Source organism: Sinohyriopsis cumingii, chromosome 2, assembly GCF_028554795.1.
Source record: "Sinohyriopsis cumingii isolate HCF-2022 chromosome 2, ASM2855479v2, whole genome shotgun sequence".
In the NCBI taxonomy this organism is placed as follows: Eukaryota; Metazoa; Mollusca; class Bivalvia; order Unionida; family Unionidae; genus Sinohyriopsis; species Sinohyriopsis cumingii.
In genome coordinates this window covers 127,180,486-127,198,381 of record NC_142962.1, presented here as the reverse complement: position 1 = coordinate 127,198,381, position 17,896 = coordinate 127,180,486, and the positions used below count along the sequence as shown (strand labels likewise).

The 17,896-nt window shown below is 35.5% G+C and overlaps 1 protein-coding gene across 2 annotated transcripts in view; it reads left to right on the top strand.

Moving 5' to 3' along the window:
- Positions 1–16,214, top strand: part of LOC149805787 (zona pellucida sperm-binding protein 3 receptor-like) — a 56,740-nt gene extending 40,526 nt beyond the window's left edge. For both annotated transcript variants that reach the window (XM_089950479.1, XM_089950480.1), the window contains exon 9: positions 5,288–16,214. In XM_089950479.1, coding sequence (XP_089806605.1) covers positions 5,288–5,379 — 92 coding nt within the window. In that variant the 3' untranslated portion in view covers positions 5,380–16,214. The remainder of the gene's footprint in view (positions 1–5,287) is intronic.
- The last annotated feature ends 1,682 nt before the right edge of the window (positions 16,215–17,896 follow it).

Sequence of the window (17,896 nt, the reverse complement as noted above, 5' to 3'; positions counted from 1 at the left end):
AAATTGACAGATAGCAACAAGCCAGTGAACTGCATAGGGCTTGGAACTGAATTTTGTGCAACTGTACTAGTGATAAATAAGATCTACGTGTACTTTACAAACTTTTCAGATGAACATAATATTTACTGTCACTTCTTGTTTCTAATACTGAACTTTTAAATATGTTTTCTAGCTTTACAATAGCAGTTTATGATATTTTGTTACACCTTAATGAAAACTGGTCAAACTTAAAGAAAAATTCAACTACCTAACTGAGACAGTCTCACCAGGGTTGGCAGGTCTGCATGGTCTGGATGAAAGTTAAGGTGGGTATTTCTATTATTTTTCTAATTATCTCTTTCCTTTAACTGAGTTTTTTTTGGCCAGATAATCTCTCTTAATATGAAGAGACCACATCAGGTTTTCATGGACCATCAGGGTCCAAATTTGGGTCTCATTCAGGAGGGGGTTATCTATGTGAATATCAACCTTTATCCAGCATTCCTCCATAATTATGCTGCAGTAGTCATACACAGCAGCAGTCAGGATATAATAGACACTCCATTGTAAAGACTTGTAATGTCAAGATTGTTTAAATTTTTTAGCTCATTTGTCATGTATAGCCTATGATGTGCTGAAAAATGGTGTTAAATAAACCCACAACAAAATTTATTTTATTACCGCTTAGTTTTTTTGCACCCTGTATATACAACACTGTAATTAAGGTACATCAAACTTGTTGGAGGTGATCATCTTGATAAAAATTACAATATCATCACAAAAGTAGGTCACTAACCCATATTTCATGCTTCAGTGACTTTGCTTACAAATTTTGTTTTCTCTAGATCTGTTCATGCTGGAATCATCAAACTTGCTGATTATAACCATCTTTGTTAGTACCACGGAATTAAAGCAGAAGGTCACAGTGACTTGTATTTCACATTTTACTGGATTAAGATTCTGCATTTAGCTCATGACCAAAAAGGTCTATTGCACCGTGTATATATATTTTCCCAGAGTCAGTTACTGTGTAACCTGTTGATATACTTGTACCAAAGTCACACTGTGCACTATGCTTTGTTACCTATATGATACAATATGCACAGGCCTGTCTGTTAAATTTACAGTATATGTTAAGTACAACATCAAATTTAGCCATTTTACATTGTTGGTATACATCTATTATCAATAAAAATGTTTAAGAGCAAAATCTGATCTTTATAACTATAATTATTTTTCATGGAAGAATATTTTATGTGCTTTAAAATCAAGACAGAACTTGTTCACCATCAAGCCAGTGAAGATGTTTGACCAACTATAGATGACATTTCTCAGCCTCAAAATCTACTGGTTCTTTTTCTGCTTCTGCTATGCTAAAGCATCTTAATTTGATAATTATCAAATATCAGTCATGACTACATCAACATTAGAACCTCTGATTTATTGAGACTTTCATGGTTCTAGTCATCCAAACTCAATGAGATCGATGGCTTCCATTTTGGAGAGTGGAGAATCCAATCCAGTTACTTTAAATAGATTACAATTAGATCTTAAACAGCAACCACATGATCTGATGTTATGGTCATTGATCTCAGTGAAATGTAGTATCTAATAAGGGGTTTTCCCCAAAGGTGGCACTATGAAACCTTGCTCAGAATGGCTGATATTTACAACACTCTTCCACGTGGATATGTGCAGAGGCATCCAAACACACCTGCATGCAAATCGGGTTGAGGCGTCCACTAAAGCTTCCATTAAAATGGTGTAGAGGTAATGGCTTACGTGAGGTAATGGCTTACATGAGGTAATGGGTTACATGAGGTAATGGCTTACATGAGGTAATGGTTTACATGAGGTAATGGGTTACATGAGGTAATGGCTTACATGAGGTAATGGCTTACATGAGGTAATGGCTTACATGAGGTAATGGGTTACATGAGGTAATGGCTTACATGAGGTAGTGGGTTACATGAGGTAATGGCTTACATGAGGTAATGGCTTACATGAGGTAATGGGTTGAACAAGAATCATGAATGATATGGGATCCAAGTTGATGAGTGCTACAAAAGTAGTCATTTAGTACCAAGGTGACATCATCATAAGACTTTTGGCTAAAATCCCATGTCAATATGACCATCCAGAAAATTTTCAGAACCAAGTTTTAGATGAAAAACCCCAAAAATAAAAATTAATATTAACCTTAAGTTTTTATCAGTTGATTATAGTTTTTGTACATAGTAACTCTACTTTAAAATAAATCTTTTATAGTTACATTATTTATGCCCAGTCTCAGTAGGTAGGAAGGTTGTTTGGTTGGTTGCTTAGTAGATAGGTAGGCAGCTGGCAAATTTGTTTGCTTAACAGTATGTAATGACAGTACTTGTTATATAGTGCTGATTAAATTTACAAATTTACAGTTTAAAAAGTTAAAATATATGGAGAAGGAAGTTGTCCAGAAATACTATTAATAAAGCACCCCAACATTTGTTAAGATCACTTTTAGCCAGAACTAATTTTCACCACAATAATGATGTTTACAATGGCTGCTGGAGACTACTAAACATTTTGTTGAGGTGAACTATGTAATCATTACTTATATTCTGGTTACTTGACTCTATGGCAAAGTGAGCATATTGTACGTCTCTGGGTACATCAACAGTTGATGTTGTAAACTCCTCAAAATCCACTGGACCAGTTTTGACCAAATTTATCAAAAAGTATCCAGGCTTGATGGGCTTTCTGACTGATACAAATGATGCAGATCCACTATCATATATTGGCATTGTTAATAAAAAATAGTAAAACCCCAGTAAACAACCTCAACAGAAAGCACTACGGTAAAGAACTTTCAGATAGGTGCAATGATCTGATCAGCCTCCAAATATGGCCACTGTTACTAAAAATAGAAAAGCCATTGTTCTAAAAATGGAAAAGCCTTTAAAAAACAACTTTTCTAAAACCAAACCGGACAAAAAGTGTCTTGGCATCTTTGAAGTTTTGGAAAAGTGATGCAGATCCACCATTAAATATGGCTACTGTTACCAGAAAATACAAAAACATTTTAATGACCACAAAAACCACTCGTCAGAATAGGACCAAAATTAACTGAAAGTATTCTGGAATAGAGGGCTTGTCTTATATAGCTTTGGCTGTACCATCAGATGTGACTGCTGTTACTAAAAACAACAACCCCAAAACCCAAAAAAACTTTCAATGACTCTTCAAAACTGCCAAATAGAATTTGATCATATTTGACAGAAAGCACTATGGCATGAAGACCTTTAAAATTATACAAAAGATGCTTATCTGCCATCAAATATGGCTGCTGTTTCTTAAAATAGAAAAATCATTATGGAACTTCACAACAACTGTACAAAAGAATTTGGCCAGATTTGACAGCATTCAGACATGGAAGGCTTTCAGGTTTGTGCAAATAATTTTGAACTTCCAGCAAATGTGGTTGGTGTTCCCAAAAAAAAATGCTTTAAATGACTTATTCAGAATTCATGAATAGAAATTAATCATATTTGACATAAAGCATAATCATTTAATGGCATGAAGACCGAAGATGCCTATAAGCCATCAGGTATGGCTGCTGCTACAAAAAATAGGAAAACACTTAAGTGACTTTTCACCAAAACTGATCAACAGAATTTGGCTGAATTTGATTAAAAAACATCATGACATCCTGGCAAAGATAACTTTCAATTTTAAATTGCTGATTCTGATCTGCCATTAAATATGGCCACCATTACTAAAAATATAAAACTTTTAAATGATTTGTTTTCTGAAACTGCTGAACAGTTTCGCATATTTGACTGAAAGCATCCCAACATGAAGACCTTTCTGGTCTATATAATTTATGCCTATCTACCATCAAATATGGCTATCATTACTAAAGATAGAATTTTTTTAAAAACAACTTCTCTCCACAACCACTGCATAGAATTTGATTGAACAAGTGCTGGCATAATGACCTTTTCAAAATGACACAAAGATGTTGGTCTATTGCCACCAATACTGAAAAATGGAAATACATTTATGCAGTAACTTACCGAAAACAGCTTTGCTGAAATTGACCATTTTTGATATAATCCATTCTGGCATGGAGGGTTTAAACTTTTTGCCAATTCCCTAAAAGCATTTACACAACTTTTCAAAAAACTGCTGAACAGAATTTGATCAACTTTGACAGAAGCATCTTGGCTTTGGGCATTTCAGTATCAGAGAAATTATTTTGATGTGGCATCAAGTTTCGATGAAGGTGGAAAAACTAGACCAACTATGAAACATTTGTCTTAACATATGTAGTCAGCAGTATTGGAAGAAGTTGCTATGGAAAGCACCATGTTGGCCCAAATTTCTATGTCAACTGCTCTTAAACTTAGCTATTAAGCAGATGTCAGCCAGGTTAACTTAGCTATTAGGCAGATGCCAGCCAGGTTAACTTAACTATTAGGCAGATGTCAGCCAGGTTAACTTAGCTACTAGGCAGATGTCAGCCAGGTTAACTTAGCTATTAGGCAGATGCCACCCAGGTTAACTTAGCTATTAGGCAGATGTCAGCCAGGTTAACTTAGCTATTAGGCAGATGCCAGCCAGGTTAACTTAGCTATTAGGCAGATGTCAGCCAGGTTAACTTAGCTACTAGGCAGATGTCAGCCAGGTTAACTTAACTGTTAGGCAGATGTCAGCTAGGTTAACTTAGCTACTAGGCAGATGTCAGCCAGGTTAACTTGGCTATTAGGCAGATGCCATCCAGGCTAACTTAGCTATTAGGCAGATGCCAGTCAGGTTAACTTAGCTATTAGGCAGATGTCAGCCAGGTTAACTTAGCTATTAGGCAGATGTCAGCCAGGTTAACTTAGCTACTAGGCAGATGTCAGCCAGGTTAACTTAGCTATTAGGCTTATGCCAGCCAGGTTACCTTAGCTATTAGGCAGATGCCAGCCAGGTTAACTTAGCTATTAGGCAGATGCCAGCCAGGTTAACTTAGCTATTAGGCAGATGTCAGCCAGGTTAACTTAGCTACTAGGCAGATCTCAGTCAGGTTAACTTAGCTATTAGGCAGATGTCAGCCAGGTTAACTTAGCTACTGGGCAGATGTCAGCCAGGTTAACTTAGTTATTAGGCAGATGTCAGCCAGGTAAAGTATCTCAGATCCACTTAGACCTCTTGTTTTTTTAAAAATATTTTGACTTGACAAATTATGGAGGAGAATATGTCTTAGAAGCATGAATCTAGTTTGTCCTTGCATTGTTGAGCTTTTTCTTGTTATCACCTGATTGTTTTATAATGCCTGTTATAGATGCCCCTCTGTTGGAAAGCAGTGAAAGGGAGGAGGAGAGGATCCCCATCGAACAGAATGAGGAAAACATTCAGGACAAACTAGATGATTAGTCACTGAACAGCCTCTTGGCAGACGAAAGTAATCTGAGACATATCATTTTTAAGTTGATGTGACAGATATGAACCTATACTTCCGGAGAAAGGGAAACAAGATCAAAATACTCCCACAGATCCTTCATTCTGTTTTATATGCTTCATACATAAAAGTATTCTAGTGATAGAAATATCGGCATGTTACATAAGTATGGTATTGTTGGATAATATTATGTAATGTGTATTTTATTTGTCTGTGAAATATGTAAATATATAACAAAAATACCTCTACTGTGTGTAATGGAGGATATTGGAATGATGAAAATTTACAAGTGGAACATTACTTGACTTTTGACGGTACATTTAAATAATTTTGACATTACTGTAGATGACAATTTAATAACTGTATTTATTCCCTGGTTTTAACTTTATACATTTTTTAACTCAGTAGGTTATTTTTTGTATGCTGAAAATCAGAAACATGTGATACTGGACTGAGTCTTAATCATGAAAAATCTAATCATGTCTTTTGAGAATACATGAAAAGTCTGTATGACCAAGACTAATTCAGGAATGTTTGATTATAGGCTTTATTTGAGTGAGGGTTTCTGCTGTGATCAAGTACTATCATTTTAGATATCCCAGTATCATAATTTATATTGATTGAATTTGCCATCTGTAAACACAGACTGTGCTTATGGCAGCAGTATGGAATGACAGTTTCAGACTAAATGTTTTAGTTTAAATTGTTATGTGCAATCATAATGGATTTAAAAAAATATAAATACCTTTTTAATGGATTTTGTTTGCATATAATATGCAGATATGGTACTCATACATGTGGCTAAATAATGAGCTGTATACCAATTGTTGCACAAAAAATGCTTTGTAAGATGATTCTACCAACAAAATTAAAAGCTAGCACTTATCAGTGTAATTTTTTGTATTTAATGACATGATTTTCAGACACAGAGTAATAAGAAAATGATGCTAAAGAAAGAACACATAATATGTCCCTTTCGGTAAATTTAAAGATGTTGAATTGGGACTTAGTGGAATATCTTTTGAGTACTCTATATCTTCCATTAAACTGTTGTTCATGATATTAAACATTTAAGACTGCTGGTGCCACTGCCTGCTGACATACTTCAGATGTGCAAATTATGTCTGCGAATGCAAGTTGAATGTATGGGAATAAGTCATTATTGATTATTGTCTCCATCTGAATATTTTAGTCTACAACCTACTAATAATTTCATCAGGTAGATATTATAACATGGTACTGACTATGGGAATAATTTCATCAGGTAGACTTTATGACATGGTACCGACTGTATGGGAATAATTAACATTGTTGGTTATTGTATGCCATCAGAATATCTTTGTCACCAACCTACTAATAATTCATCAGACTACTATGGGAGTAACTCGTCTAGTGGACATTACATGGTACTGACTGTATGGGAATAATTCATTAGTAGACATGACATGGTGCTGAATGTATGGGAATACTTCATCTGGTAGATATGACTTGGTACTGTCTATGGGAGTAATTCATCTGGTAGACACAACATAGTACTGACTGTATGGGAGTAATTCATCTAGTAGACATGACATTCTACTGACTGTAAGGGAATATTTCATCTGGTAGACATGACATGGTACTGACTGTATGGGAATAATTCATCAGTTAGACAACCGCTCCGGTGGCCTAGTGATTAGAACGTCTGCCTCAGATGCGGGAGGTCATGGGTTCGATACCCGGCCAATTCATACCAAAGACTTACACAAATGGTACTAACAGCTACCTCGCTTGTCGCTCTGCATTAAGAGGTTAGTGTTAGGACTGGTTGGCCTGGTGTCAGGATAATGTGACTGGGTGGGACATCATGCTACATGTTTGTGGCATGATGCCCCAGTGCTAGACATCACTTTAAACTGCCACAATGCAGACATCATAACAATATGACAGAAAAATTGTTAAAGCTACATTAAAAATTCAAATCACGTCACACATCATCAGGTAGACATGACATGGTACTAACTGTATGGGAGTAATTCATCTGGTAGACATGACATGGTCATGTCTGTATGGGAATAATTCCTCATGTAGACATTATAACATGGTACTGACTGTATGTAACTAATTCATTTGGTACTATGAAAATAATTCTTTGTAGCAGAATAATTCATTTGGTAGGCATTATGACATGGTACCAGCTATGAAAATAATCTATCATCTGGACACTATGACATGGTACCAATTATATGGGAATAATTCATTTGGTAGACAAGATGAAGTGGTACTGTACGATTAAGTTCAACTTTTCAGTTACTTTTTTATGCCTTTTGCAAGAAGCACATTGTATTGCACTGAACTTTTTCTTAAAAAGCCTTTTTAAATTTATCACCTGACACCAAATTGATACTGCCAATAATTGCCTTTAGCTCTCCTACTCAGTGTATTGCAAGTTAAAAATGGTTGAAGTTTAAAACATGGAAAGTATAGATAAGTCCACTTTCCAAGATTCTTTGACCAGGCCATTTTCATCACATAAAGACAAAGACTGTAGAAAAATGAATACATTGTTTGACTTATCTGCAGCTTTTACTTTTTGATTACTTCATACTTTCAGTAAGGTCTTTAGTACATGTTCTGAACATTTGGACAACTATATTTTTTAGTAGTGGTGCTTGAATTAACTGTTTGCTTCCTTAAAATATTTGATGCTATAACCACATATTGGAAGATGAAGTTATTTAATGTTGTGTGGCTTTCTCATGCTTCAGATCACTGATTTCATATGTGGTAACATTATATCTATGGATTATTTATGTAGTCATACTTTATATATCCATGGATTATGTATGTAGTCATGCTATTTTTATATTCATGGATTATGTATGTAGTCATACTATATATATCCATAAATGTGATTGTTGTATTCAGTCATATAGATTTTTTATGCTGAAAATCTGCTATTCATCCAATGTGCTTAAAAACAGAAAAAGTAGAACAGCTTCTCTGTCAAATACATTACCCAATCACATTAACATTAAGAATTTTACTTCTTCTGCCTCCAGAATCCAGCCCTCCCACAGACTCGAAAAGTCTGTCTATACTTTGCATAGACAAATGGAAGTAACTTTTACATATTACTCCCTTACCCCACCAGGTGGTGGTGCTCCGTATACTGGATATCGTCAGTTTAACTTTTGCTGTAATTTTTCTACAGGCCTCTGAGAATCCTTGGATTTTTGTGTTTTCTGTTGGCCATCCAACAGTCTTTTTTGGTGGTTCAATAAGTCAAGCATTATAGTGAATACTAATATTTGTATTTTTGTTGAAATTTCAGGTATTTCTTTGAATTTGTGACAACTTCATATGACAGGTATACATCAGTAACACCATATTATAGCTATGTAGTACCACAGTACGGTTGTTCTTGTTCTTGCCTATTTGCACATTTTATCACTTTATTCTGATATATTTGTAATATATTTATAATATTATTAGTATATATTTAATTTCCATTTTGTTTTTTCATTGTTAAACTTGATCATTGACATTTTTTCATTGGCAGATGATTCTTTATATAGGTCATCTAACAGAAATATATATTCATATTTTGACAATCGATAGCCATTATCTCACATTGTGTTTACACCTGGAGTGTTATGTTCTTTATATTTTCAGATGCCTCTAGTCTGCAACAAAATTGCTATTAAATGTATTAAAAAAATGCAGACATTTTAAGGTGGTGGAAGACAATTACAAATCCAGCCTTTCCAGCACTAAATGTTCATCATCCTAAACCAGTAAGGTCTGCACTTTGTAGACAGAAGATATATGGTCAAATGTTCTTCAAAAAATACCTCAAGAGCAAGGAATAAGGCTTGATCCAAATCTAGTAATCAAGGCATCTTAAATTTACACCCTCCCTCCAAAACTCATTATCTAGTTAAACCCGCTATGTGGGTATGCCTCTCCCTCCACCAGTCGAATTGCATCATAACAAGGACATATTGCAGACAGACACCAACAGAGATCTAGAATTCAGAGAGATCAATGTGATTCATAAAGCTTTGTCAACAAGAATGTCCACAAGTGAATGCTACAAAGTTGCTTCGTACAGATCTAGGCAACCCACTGGGTTCCACCTGGACATGATATTGGCAACAAAGCCAGATATATGCGAGTTATTTTTAGTTTTGCTGGCTGTTGACCAACCCATCCAGCAGTGTGGCCAAGAAGCTGGACATGCCTGGACCCCATGTATACTAATATGATGGTCTGGCAAAGCTGGCTGGGTTGGCTAGGATGGCATGGACCACCTTTCATAGCTTTTGACTTAGGAAGGTTTTTGGCATGCATGCTGATGAAAAATGGTGGCATCTTTACCATACGGTGTGACATATTCCAGGACATACCCACTGGAGGAAGAGTACCCACAAGCCAACAACTGTTCCAACTTAGAGTCACCTGATAATTCCAATTTTGCAATGGAAAGAACTGAATTAAGTTTTAAAGCTGCCTTAAAAGAAGTATCCTACCCTCTGTGACAGTGATGTCAAACTCATTTGCTTTGGAGGCCAGATTTGATATAAATGTACTTTACTCAGTCATACATATCATGAACTGTGAAAGGCATATGAATCTGACAATAACGAGAGACCTGGCTGTGGGCTGGACTATTGAGTCTGGCTGGCCATATCTGGCCTGCGGGCCATATATTGGACACCCCTTCTCTATGTAGTATCCCCAACTGCCGGTTATAAATGCAATGAACAAATTCAAGACTTCATTTAAAAAGAATGAAGATGATGCCACTTCAGAACTTCTATGGAATCTGGTTTCTATTATGTCTTCATTTGATTTGGTCTTTTTTGTGTGTTGTACTGCTTGGCAGATATGGCAGAGAACAGTCACTTGGGATGTGGTCAGTCACATCTCGAAACTAATTAATAGAGTGGTCCATCATGCTGTGGTTTATGCCCTAACAGCCTTTTCTAACCTAGATCTTGTCCGTTAGATCAGCAGATAAAGATCTCAGTGGAAATCAGGTACTGCTAATTCAGTGGCAGAACATAGAATAACTAGTGCCAGGAATTCCATTGGAAGCCCCGCAGCCACCATCTGCTGAGAAATGGTTTGTCCTGTTGGGGGCCCACTTAGTACCGGACTTTGAGTTGTTCATTGGCATGTAAAGATAACAAAAGGGAACCCTTCATGTCAGTCTCTTGGGAAAAAAGTCAATCCTCAAAACCTCCAATGTTTGGAAAGATTGCCTTCATACAAAAACAGTCCTAATAATGTCAAATAATTCAGTGGTGGTAAATTGATGAAGCCAGCACAACTACGCGTGTTCATACAGAACTATCTTCACTGGCATTCCTAATATCAAATAAGCATTTAGGTTCAACACATTCCAGGTAGGTTCATTGTTCAAGTAAATTCTCTATCAGAGAAGGGACAACTGCACGGAGTGATCCTTCTGTCCATTTATTTTCCATCGCGTCTGCAACCTTTGGGGTTGACCAGTGGTTGACCTGTTTGCAACAAGGTGGAAAAACATGCTGACCACCTTTGTCTCCTCATTCCAGGATCTGAACTCATTCCAGGATCTGAATGCATGGAATGTCAATGCCCTTTCAGTTAACTGGGAGGGAATCTGGGCCTATCCCCCCCCCAAAATGAGGGGCATAGATTGCAAGGATAATCATGGTTGCCCCTCTTTGATGAGACAAGTCATGGGTCACTTATCTGCTCAACTTGATGACAGACATGCCCAATAAAATTCTAGCAATCCCCCAAGCTTCTCCAACAGCTGTGGTCGCTAATCTGTCACTCATGTCCAGAGAATCTTTTACTTTATGCATGGCTCTCATCTGGCAGCCCATTCGGCAGGAAAAACATGCACTATTCGGTAGTGGAGAGGATCTCATGTGCTTGACAACCCTCCACTTTAATGTATGCAAATAATATCACAGTGCTGTCAGCCTTGGTTCACTGGCTTGCTATCATCTTTCATTTTCTCATCGAAAGTAAGAAGCTAGCACCAATAATTATGATGGGATATTGTTCCATGTTTTCAGACAACTCAGACATCACGAGTGTCTTGACATTAGTCTCTCATACATGCTAACCAACCTTTATCTATCCAGACCTCATTCACTAACCTTGTTCCCGAAATGGCGTCATGGGTCGTGGATGGCTCAACTCTGCCAATTTTAAACCTTTGTCCATTGTTGCACTGAACCAGTTATCTTACAAGACATGCTTCCTGATAGCCTTGGATTCAGCATCGAGAGTAATTGAGAACCATTACGTGTCCATCGGACCAAACACCCTACAGTTTCTTTCTGACACAACCCAGTTATAAAATACTAAGAACAGCTTCCATCTAATGGCAACCGGAAAATAATTTTCATCCTCCTTTAGTCGATCCTTTGAGAGGAGATAGATTACAGGACCTGGTACATACTCTCTGAATTTATCCTAAGCACATGCAGTCCATCTGGTCCAGATTTCAGATTCTTTTCCTCTCACTAAAGCCAGGGAAAGAGGACATAATCACACTAGTGTTATCTTGACTAAAGGGAGTAATCCATTCAGCATACTATGATAGCTTTTCAGGAACAGGTACTGTGTATACTCACGTACAAGCCAAATAATTTCGGAAAAAATAAAAGCATGGAAGGAGGAGGGTCAGCTTATCCACGGGTCAGAGTCTAAACTTAAAAATTTGTATTTTGTTGACTATCATAATGGCTGTAAATCTTGCAAAAATAATTTTTTTCTTGTCCTACATCTTATATGCATAAAAAAATACATTTTCAGTGTCCCAACACTTTGCTTGTGCATATTTTCTGATTTCTCCAACATGACATTAAATATTGGTTAAAATTTACCCAGGAGACTAGGCTGTACTATAGTGAATAGTACTTACACAGGGCAAATCGTGTTTTTTGTCATGTGATTAGGATAACTTGTTTATTCCCATAAATATTAGATGCAGATTTTGCTTTATTCAATGTTTCTACCAAATTGCATTATTCCAAATCACATTTCAGCTAGACATACATAGCTGTTTCATTTTATCCATGTTCTCATGAGTTACAGTTTTTCAGTCATATAAGCTACCCTTAAAATTGAGGTAATCTTTATGAAAAGGTGTGCACATTTAATTGTGCAAGGCGCATAATCAGCATTTATTCACTTAACTGTTACATGTTCATGAAAGAATGGTAACAGTAAAGGCTAAAATTCTTAATAGAGATCTACTTGAATCATCATCAGTTTTGGTTTTGTGTTTTGGCTGAACAAAATCGTAATTTTCCACACACAGAAAAGCTAGTTGTTTCGGCATCCCCTTTGTTTAAAATTGGAAGATCTCTCTTTTGTTTTCTGACAGTAATCCAGACCAGTTAATCATCAAAACCCTGAAACGGGCTTGGGTCAAGAGGTAATTTTGACAAGCGGGTATACCAGTACTTTGACATGTAATTGCCTTGAACTCTAATATTAGCCAGATAACCATAGCTGCAAACAATGGGGTGTAAGGTCACTTACATCAAAGCAAACTACAACTCAGATTTTACGGTATTACAATAATTTTTGGAAGCATTGTTTCTGAAACTTCATTATTGTGTTTTGGATATATTATTTAAGTTTAGTGGTGCCTATGATTCAAATCCAAGGGATTACCTTATTCAGCAGGATGTACTTCATTCAGCACAAGTTCCAACCTTCAAATTACATGTGGTGGTGTCTTTATGTTTCCAACCTTCAAATTACATGTGGTGGTGTCTTTATGTAAATATACTCACAAGCCTAAATGCGTGTGTCGAACCAAACACTGTTGTTGTTCAGTGTCATGACGGAATCACATTTTAATAAGATAGGTATTTACAATTTCAAGGCAGAATAAAAACATAATTACTGGTTCATTGATACAAAATTGTAATGCAATAATGCATAATGAAACAATAATTGACTAGAGTCAAAAGGGAGAGGTACTGTTATATCAACTTGGGAATGCTCAGTTCTTGTCATTGTCCAATCAAATTATTAAAAATCTTAATTAGGCAGAAACAATAAGAAAACAGAAAATTCAAATAATTTGATTGACTTTTAAAACAAATATAGTAACTTATAACATTTCCATGTAATATTGCATTAATTTCTATGTAATGTATGTGGTGGGTATGCATAATTTTTGCCAATACATGTATAAGTTTGCCTAAATAATTGCATTTGGAACTTAAAGCATGCATCATGTGATGGCACCTCAGACTTGTGGGTGAGCTTATGTGTGGGTCGTGCACTTTTTAATGTTGATGCTTATTCAGTTTGGGGGGTGCGGCTTATACGAAAACAAGAGTATATACGGTATGTTTGATGAGAATTTCACTTGTAAAATATGAGCTTTTTCTATGAGCTTTGCCTTTCGATTCAGTGTCACAATTAAAAATATAATGGAATCGGTTGGCATGCCCAGTCAGCCCTGTTCACTTTATGTTTGCGTGACATGTCTTCTCAAAATACAGTTGAATCTATTTGGTCACATGGGTGCTGCTCAGTCACCATTGACACCACTCCTAACACAATCATATCCTTAGGTAGGATCTGTCAACATTCGCTGGATTCACATAAGAAAAACCTTTTCTTGGTAATTATTTGTCAAGTGTGGTAGTCCATTGGGTAGTTCGTTACACATCTATATGCACGTATTTGGTTGTGTCAGCTATATTTAGGAGAGTTATATCCTTATAAGTACAGAGTTCCTTTGACCCTACAAGGTGGTTTTAGGTAGAGATTGGATACTTAGCATTTCTTCCTCCTCTTTATTTGCCTAATGTTAATATGATTGGGTAATGTATTTGATAGAGAAAGGAAATGTTTCTCTGTACAAATACTTACCCAATCACATTATAAATCCCTCACATACCTCCCAGCAAGCATATTGTCTCAGACAGTGCTTCACTTAAAACTAACTATATCCATTATATGGAGTGCCACCTGGCAGGGGGTATCAAAAGTAATTTCCAATGTTAATGTGATTGGGTAAGTATTTTTTGAGATTTAATTTACTGTAAATTTACTTTCTCTATTTTGTCTCATCTTCTTGCTTTTTCAAAGAAAAAACATATAGGGCATTGGTTGTTGCTTAAAACAAAAGCTCTCATTAGTATATTTATCTATACTGTATATAATTAAACCAAAGTGGAATGGTTATCAAAGTATGACTGAGTAATCTCACATGGACCATCTTCAGCAAGTGGGAAAGTGACATTTGAGGGGTAAGGACAATAATCAGATGATAAGTATATACAATTTCACTTGTCTGTTCTTATCATGTGTACATGCATTAATTATCTTTACATTATTTTGATAACCCCTACACTTAATTTGAAAGAAATGCTGATACTGTATATATACATGTATCAGTCTGCCATCATATAATATGTTAGCAAAGCAGGGTCTATTTTGTTTGTTCTACTGATTACTCCTGTGGAACTGCATAGACCCTGTTCTGCCAGTGCATTATGCAATATCAGATCGAGGTTTATGCAGATTGCTGTTGGATTTGACTTAGAAGTAAGTATATATGGTACATATTTTAAGATCAGTTTCATTAATGTGTTTTCAAGTAATATGGTTTCTATATGTGTCAGAATTGATCATTTATTTATCTGGAATGAATTTTATTTTTACTGTCTTCAATGTTTCAATAAACTGTTTTGCAAATGCAGTGTGAGAGAACCAAATTCCTTTTATGCCAATAGGATATTATATGCAGTCAAAAGATCTGATGCTTTGTATAGAAGAATTCACATTATGTTCAGTAAATATGTATATTTTATATGTAGAATTTGTAATTTTAATCATAACCTAATTAAAAGCTTCGTAATTTTTTATCAGATAGACTAACCTTTTGTAGGTAAAATCAGTAAAATGAAAAATCTTCATCATTCACACAACCTTTAAAAATCTTTGAATTTGAGGAGTTGCATTGAAAACTCCTTGAAATTTCAGAAAGGTTTATTTTGTCCTTTAAAGTCCTAGAATTTTGCCCACAATTCTTTTGAAATAGCTAATAATTATTTGAAATAATTTGTCTGTAAGATTTTAATTTTAAGATCATGTTTAAGCTTTGTTCATTGATAAATTATTAATTTTTAGTAAACTATGCATATTTAAAGGAAAATAAAACTTTTCTACATTTCTTTGTACATGTTGAATTTAACTGAGGGAACACAGAATGCTAAAACTTACTTATATATATATATATATATATATATATATATATATATATATATATATATATGAGGTGTCTAAATTTTTCATTAAAAGAAAATGAGACTAGCTGAGTTTCCTTTAAAAAAAATTTGTACAAATGGTATATCATTGATACAGTGTAATATTATATATACATTATTCATATATCACATACAAATACACATATTTGCCCTTTGAACAGAGTTAAGATTGACTGAAGGCAACTGTGTATTGACCAAGTGAATGAACTCCTCACATCCTTCCAAGTATGTCCACTGCAGAATGTAGTTCAGTGTTCTGTGCCTTTGTGGCTATTCACAGTCGCCTTGCATATTGATAAGTTGATTGTTTCCTTGAGTTTCTATTTTTATTCACATTGTTTAAATCAATATTAGGCACATTAAACATGAAAGATGGTTTTAATGAAGAAAGTAGAGCACTACAAACACATTGTTAGCTTCTTGAACACTGAACACTCAATGATTCATGTACCAGCATATGGAAATTAGTGTGGAATAAAAACTGAATGAAATGATGAGCCAACAAGAGATAATTAAAATATTTTAATATATTTGTAGTTGATCTGAGTCATTATTCTGCTTTAATTAACATTACAACCAGCCATAAAATTGTTTCTCTCTCTCTCTCGTTGGTTTGACTTAAAGTTTACCATCATTTGTACGTCCAGAGACATCATTGTATGACACAAGCAAAAATCCTCTTTCACAAGTCTTTTCATGGATTTTCGCTGGTGTCTTGCTACAATGTCAAGAGATATGAGAGAGGTGGCCTTTGGATATTTTCATATATAATTAATAATAATCGATTTTTAGAACATTATAATAGGTTTAAGAAACAATGCATTAAATACATTACAGTACGTGTGCCCTCTAGCCAAGAAATTTAATGAATAGTGTCAACAGGATATTGTAACTTTGTATCATTGATTACATAAACACTAGATAAATCCCAAGGAATGTGCACACACACCATTATGATGAACCATATCCTTGTAGGTAACTTGGTGTAAGTTCAGTTTCAAGGTTTTATCCAGTCCAGTCTTGAAAGTACTAATGAACACACAAGTGATCAGCTGAAAGATATTTGCGAATGGAGCTAATGGGTCTCAGCTGAATATATGCAGCCTTGCATATGCTCGTGACATGTTGGTGCAGTGTGAGAGTACTGTCCAGAGTAACGCCTAGGTTTTGTACTGACTGTTTGAATTTAATGTTGGTGTTGCTGATATTTATTGTTTGAGGTAAAGGATGTGAATGAGAAAGTCTTTGTGTTGTGATAAGAATGGCCTCAGTTTTATCATCATTCATCTGCAGCTTGTTACATGTCATCCATGATTTCACATTAGAAATGCACCTCTCTACACCTTGGATGGTAGCATCAACTTCAGTTGGGTGGCTAGATCCGTATATTTGGGGGTCGTCAGTGTGTAATTATTGTGACACTGGATGATGATTTATGACACTTGAGAGCGGCTGAGTATATTCCATTTGCAGACACAATTTGTTTCCTGTTGACCAGGTAGGACTTGAAGCACAGTAAGGCTGTATCATGAATGCCAAATACATGCTGGAGATGGTGAAGTAATATATCATGGTCTATTGTGTCATATGCTGCAAACAAATCAAGGAGGGTGAGGACTTTAATCTTTCCGCTATCTAAAGCAGAGAGAATGTCATTAACTACTTTTTGAAGAGTAGTTTCAGTACTGTGGCAAGGGCGATATGCAGATTGTACATTGCAAAATACAGTGTTTGAATTCAGATGAGATACAATCTGGGATATGAATGGGAGATTAGAAACTGGGCGGTAGTTCTTTAAATCGTTATGGTCGAGTGTTGATTTCTTCAGCAGACGCTTTACAATGGCAGTTATGAAAAATGATGCAAAGATCGAAAGACGACTTACTATGAGCACTTCATACAGCCAATAGTAGATATAAAGCCATCTTACTAAGAGCAATACAAACAGCCAATAATAGATAGAAGATGCATCTTACCAAAAGCATTTCAAACGCTAAATGCTTGAAAGAAAGTCATCATACTAAGAGCATTTAAAAACCCCAATGCTAGAGAGTAAGACTTCTTAGTAATAGCAATTCTAACAGCCAAATACTGATAGAAAGACATCTTAAAAAAGAGCATTTGAAACAGACAATACTAGATAGAAGAAGATTCTTAGTAAAAACATTTCAAACGCCAAATACTGATAGAAAACCATCTAAGATCATTTCAA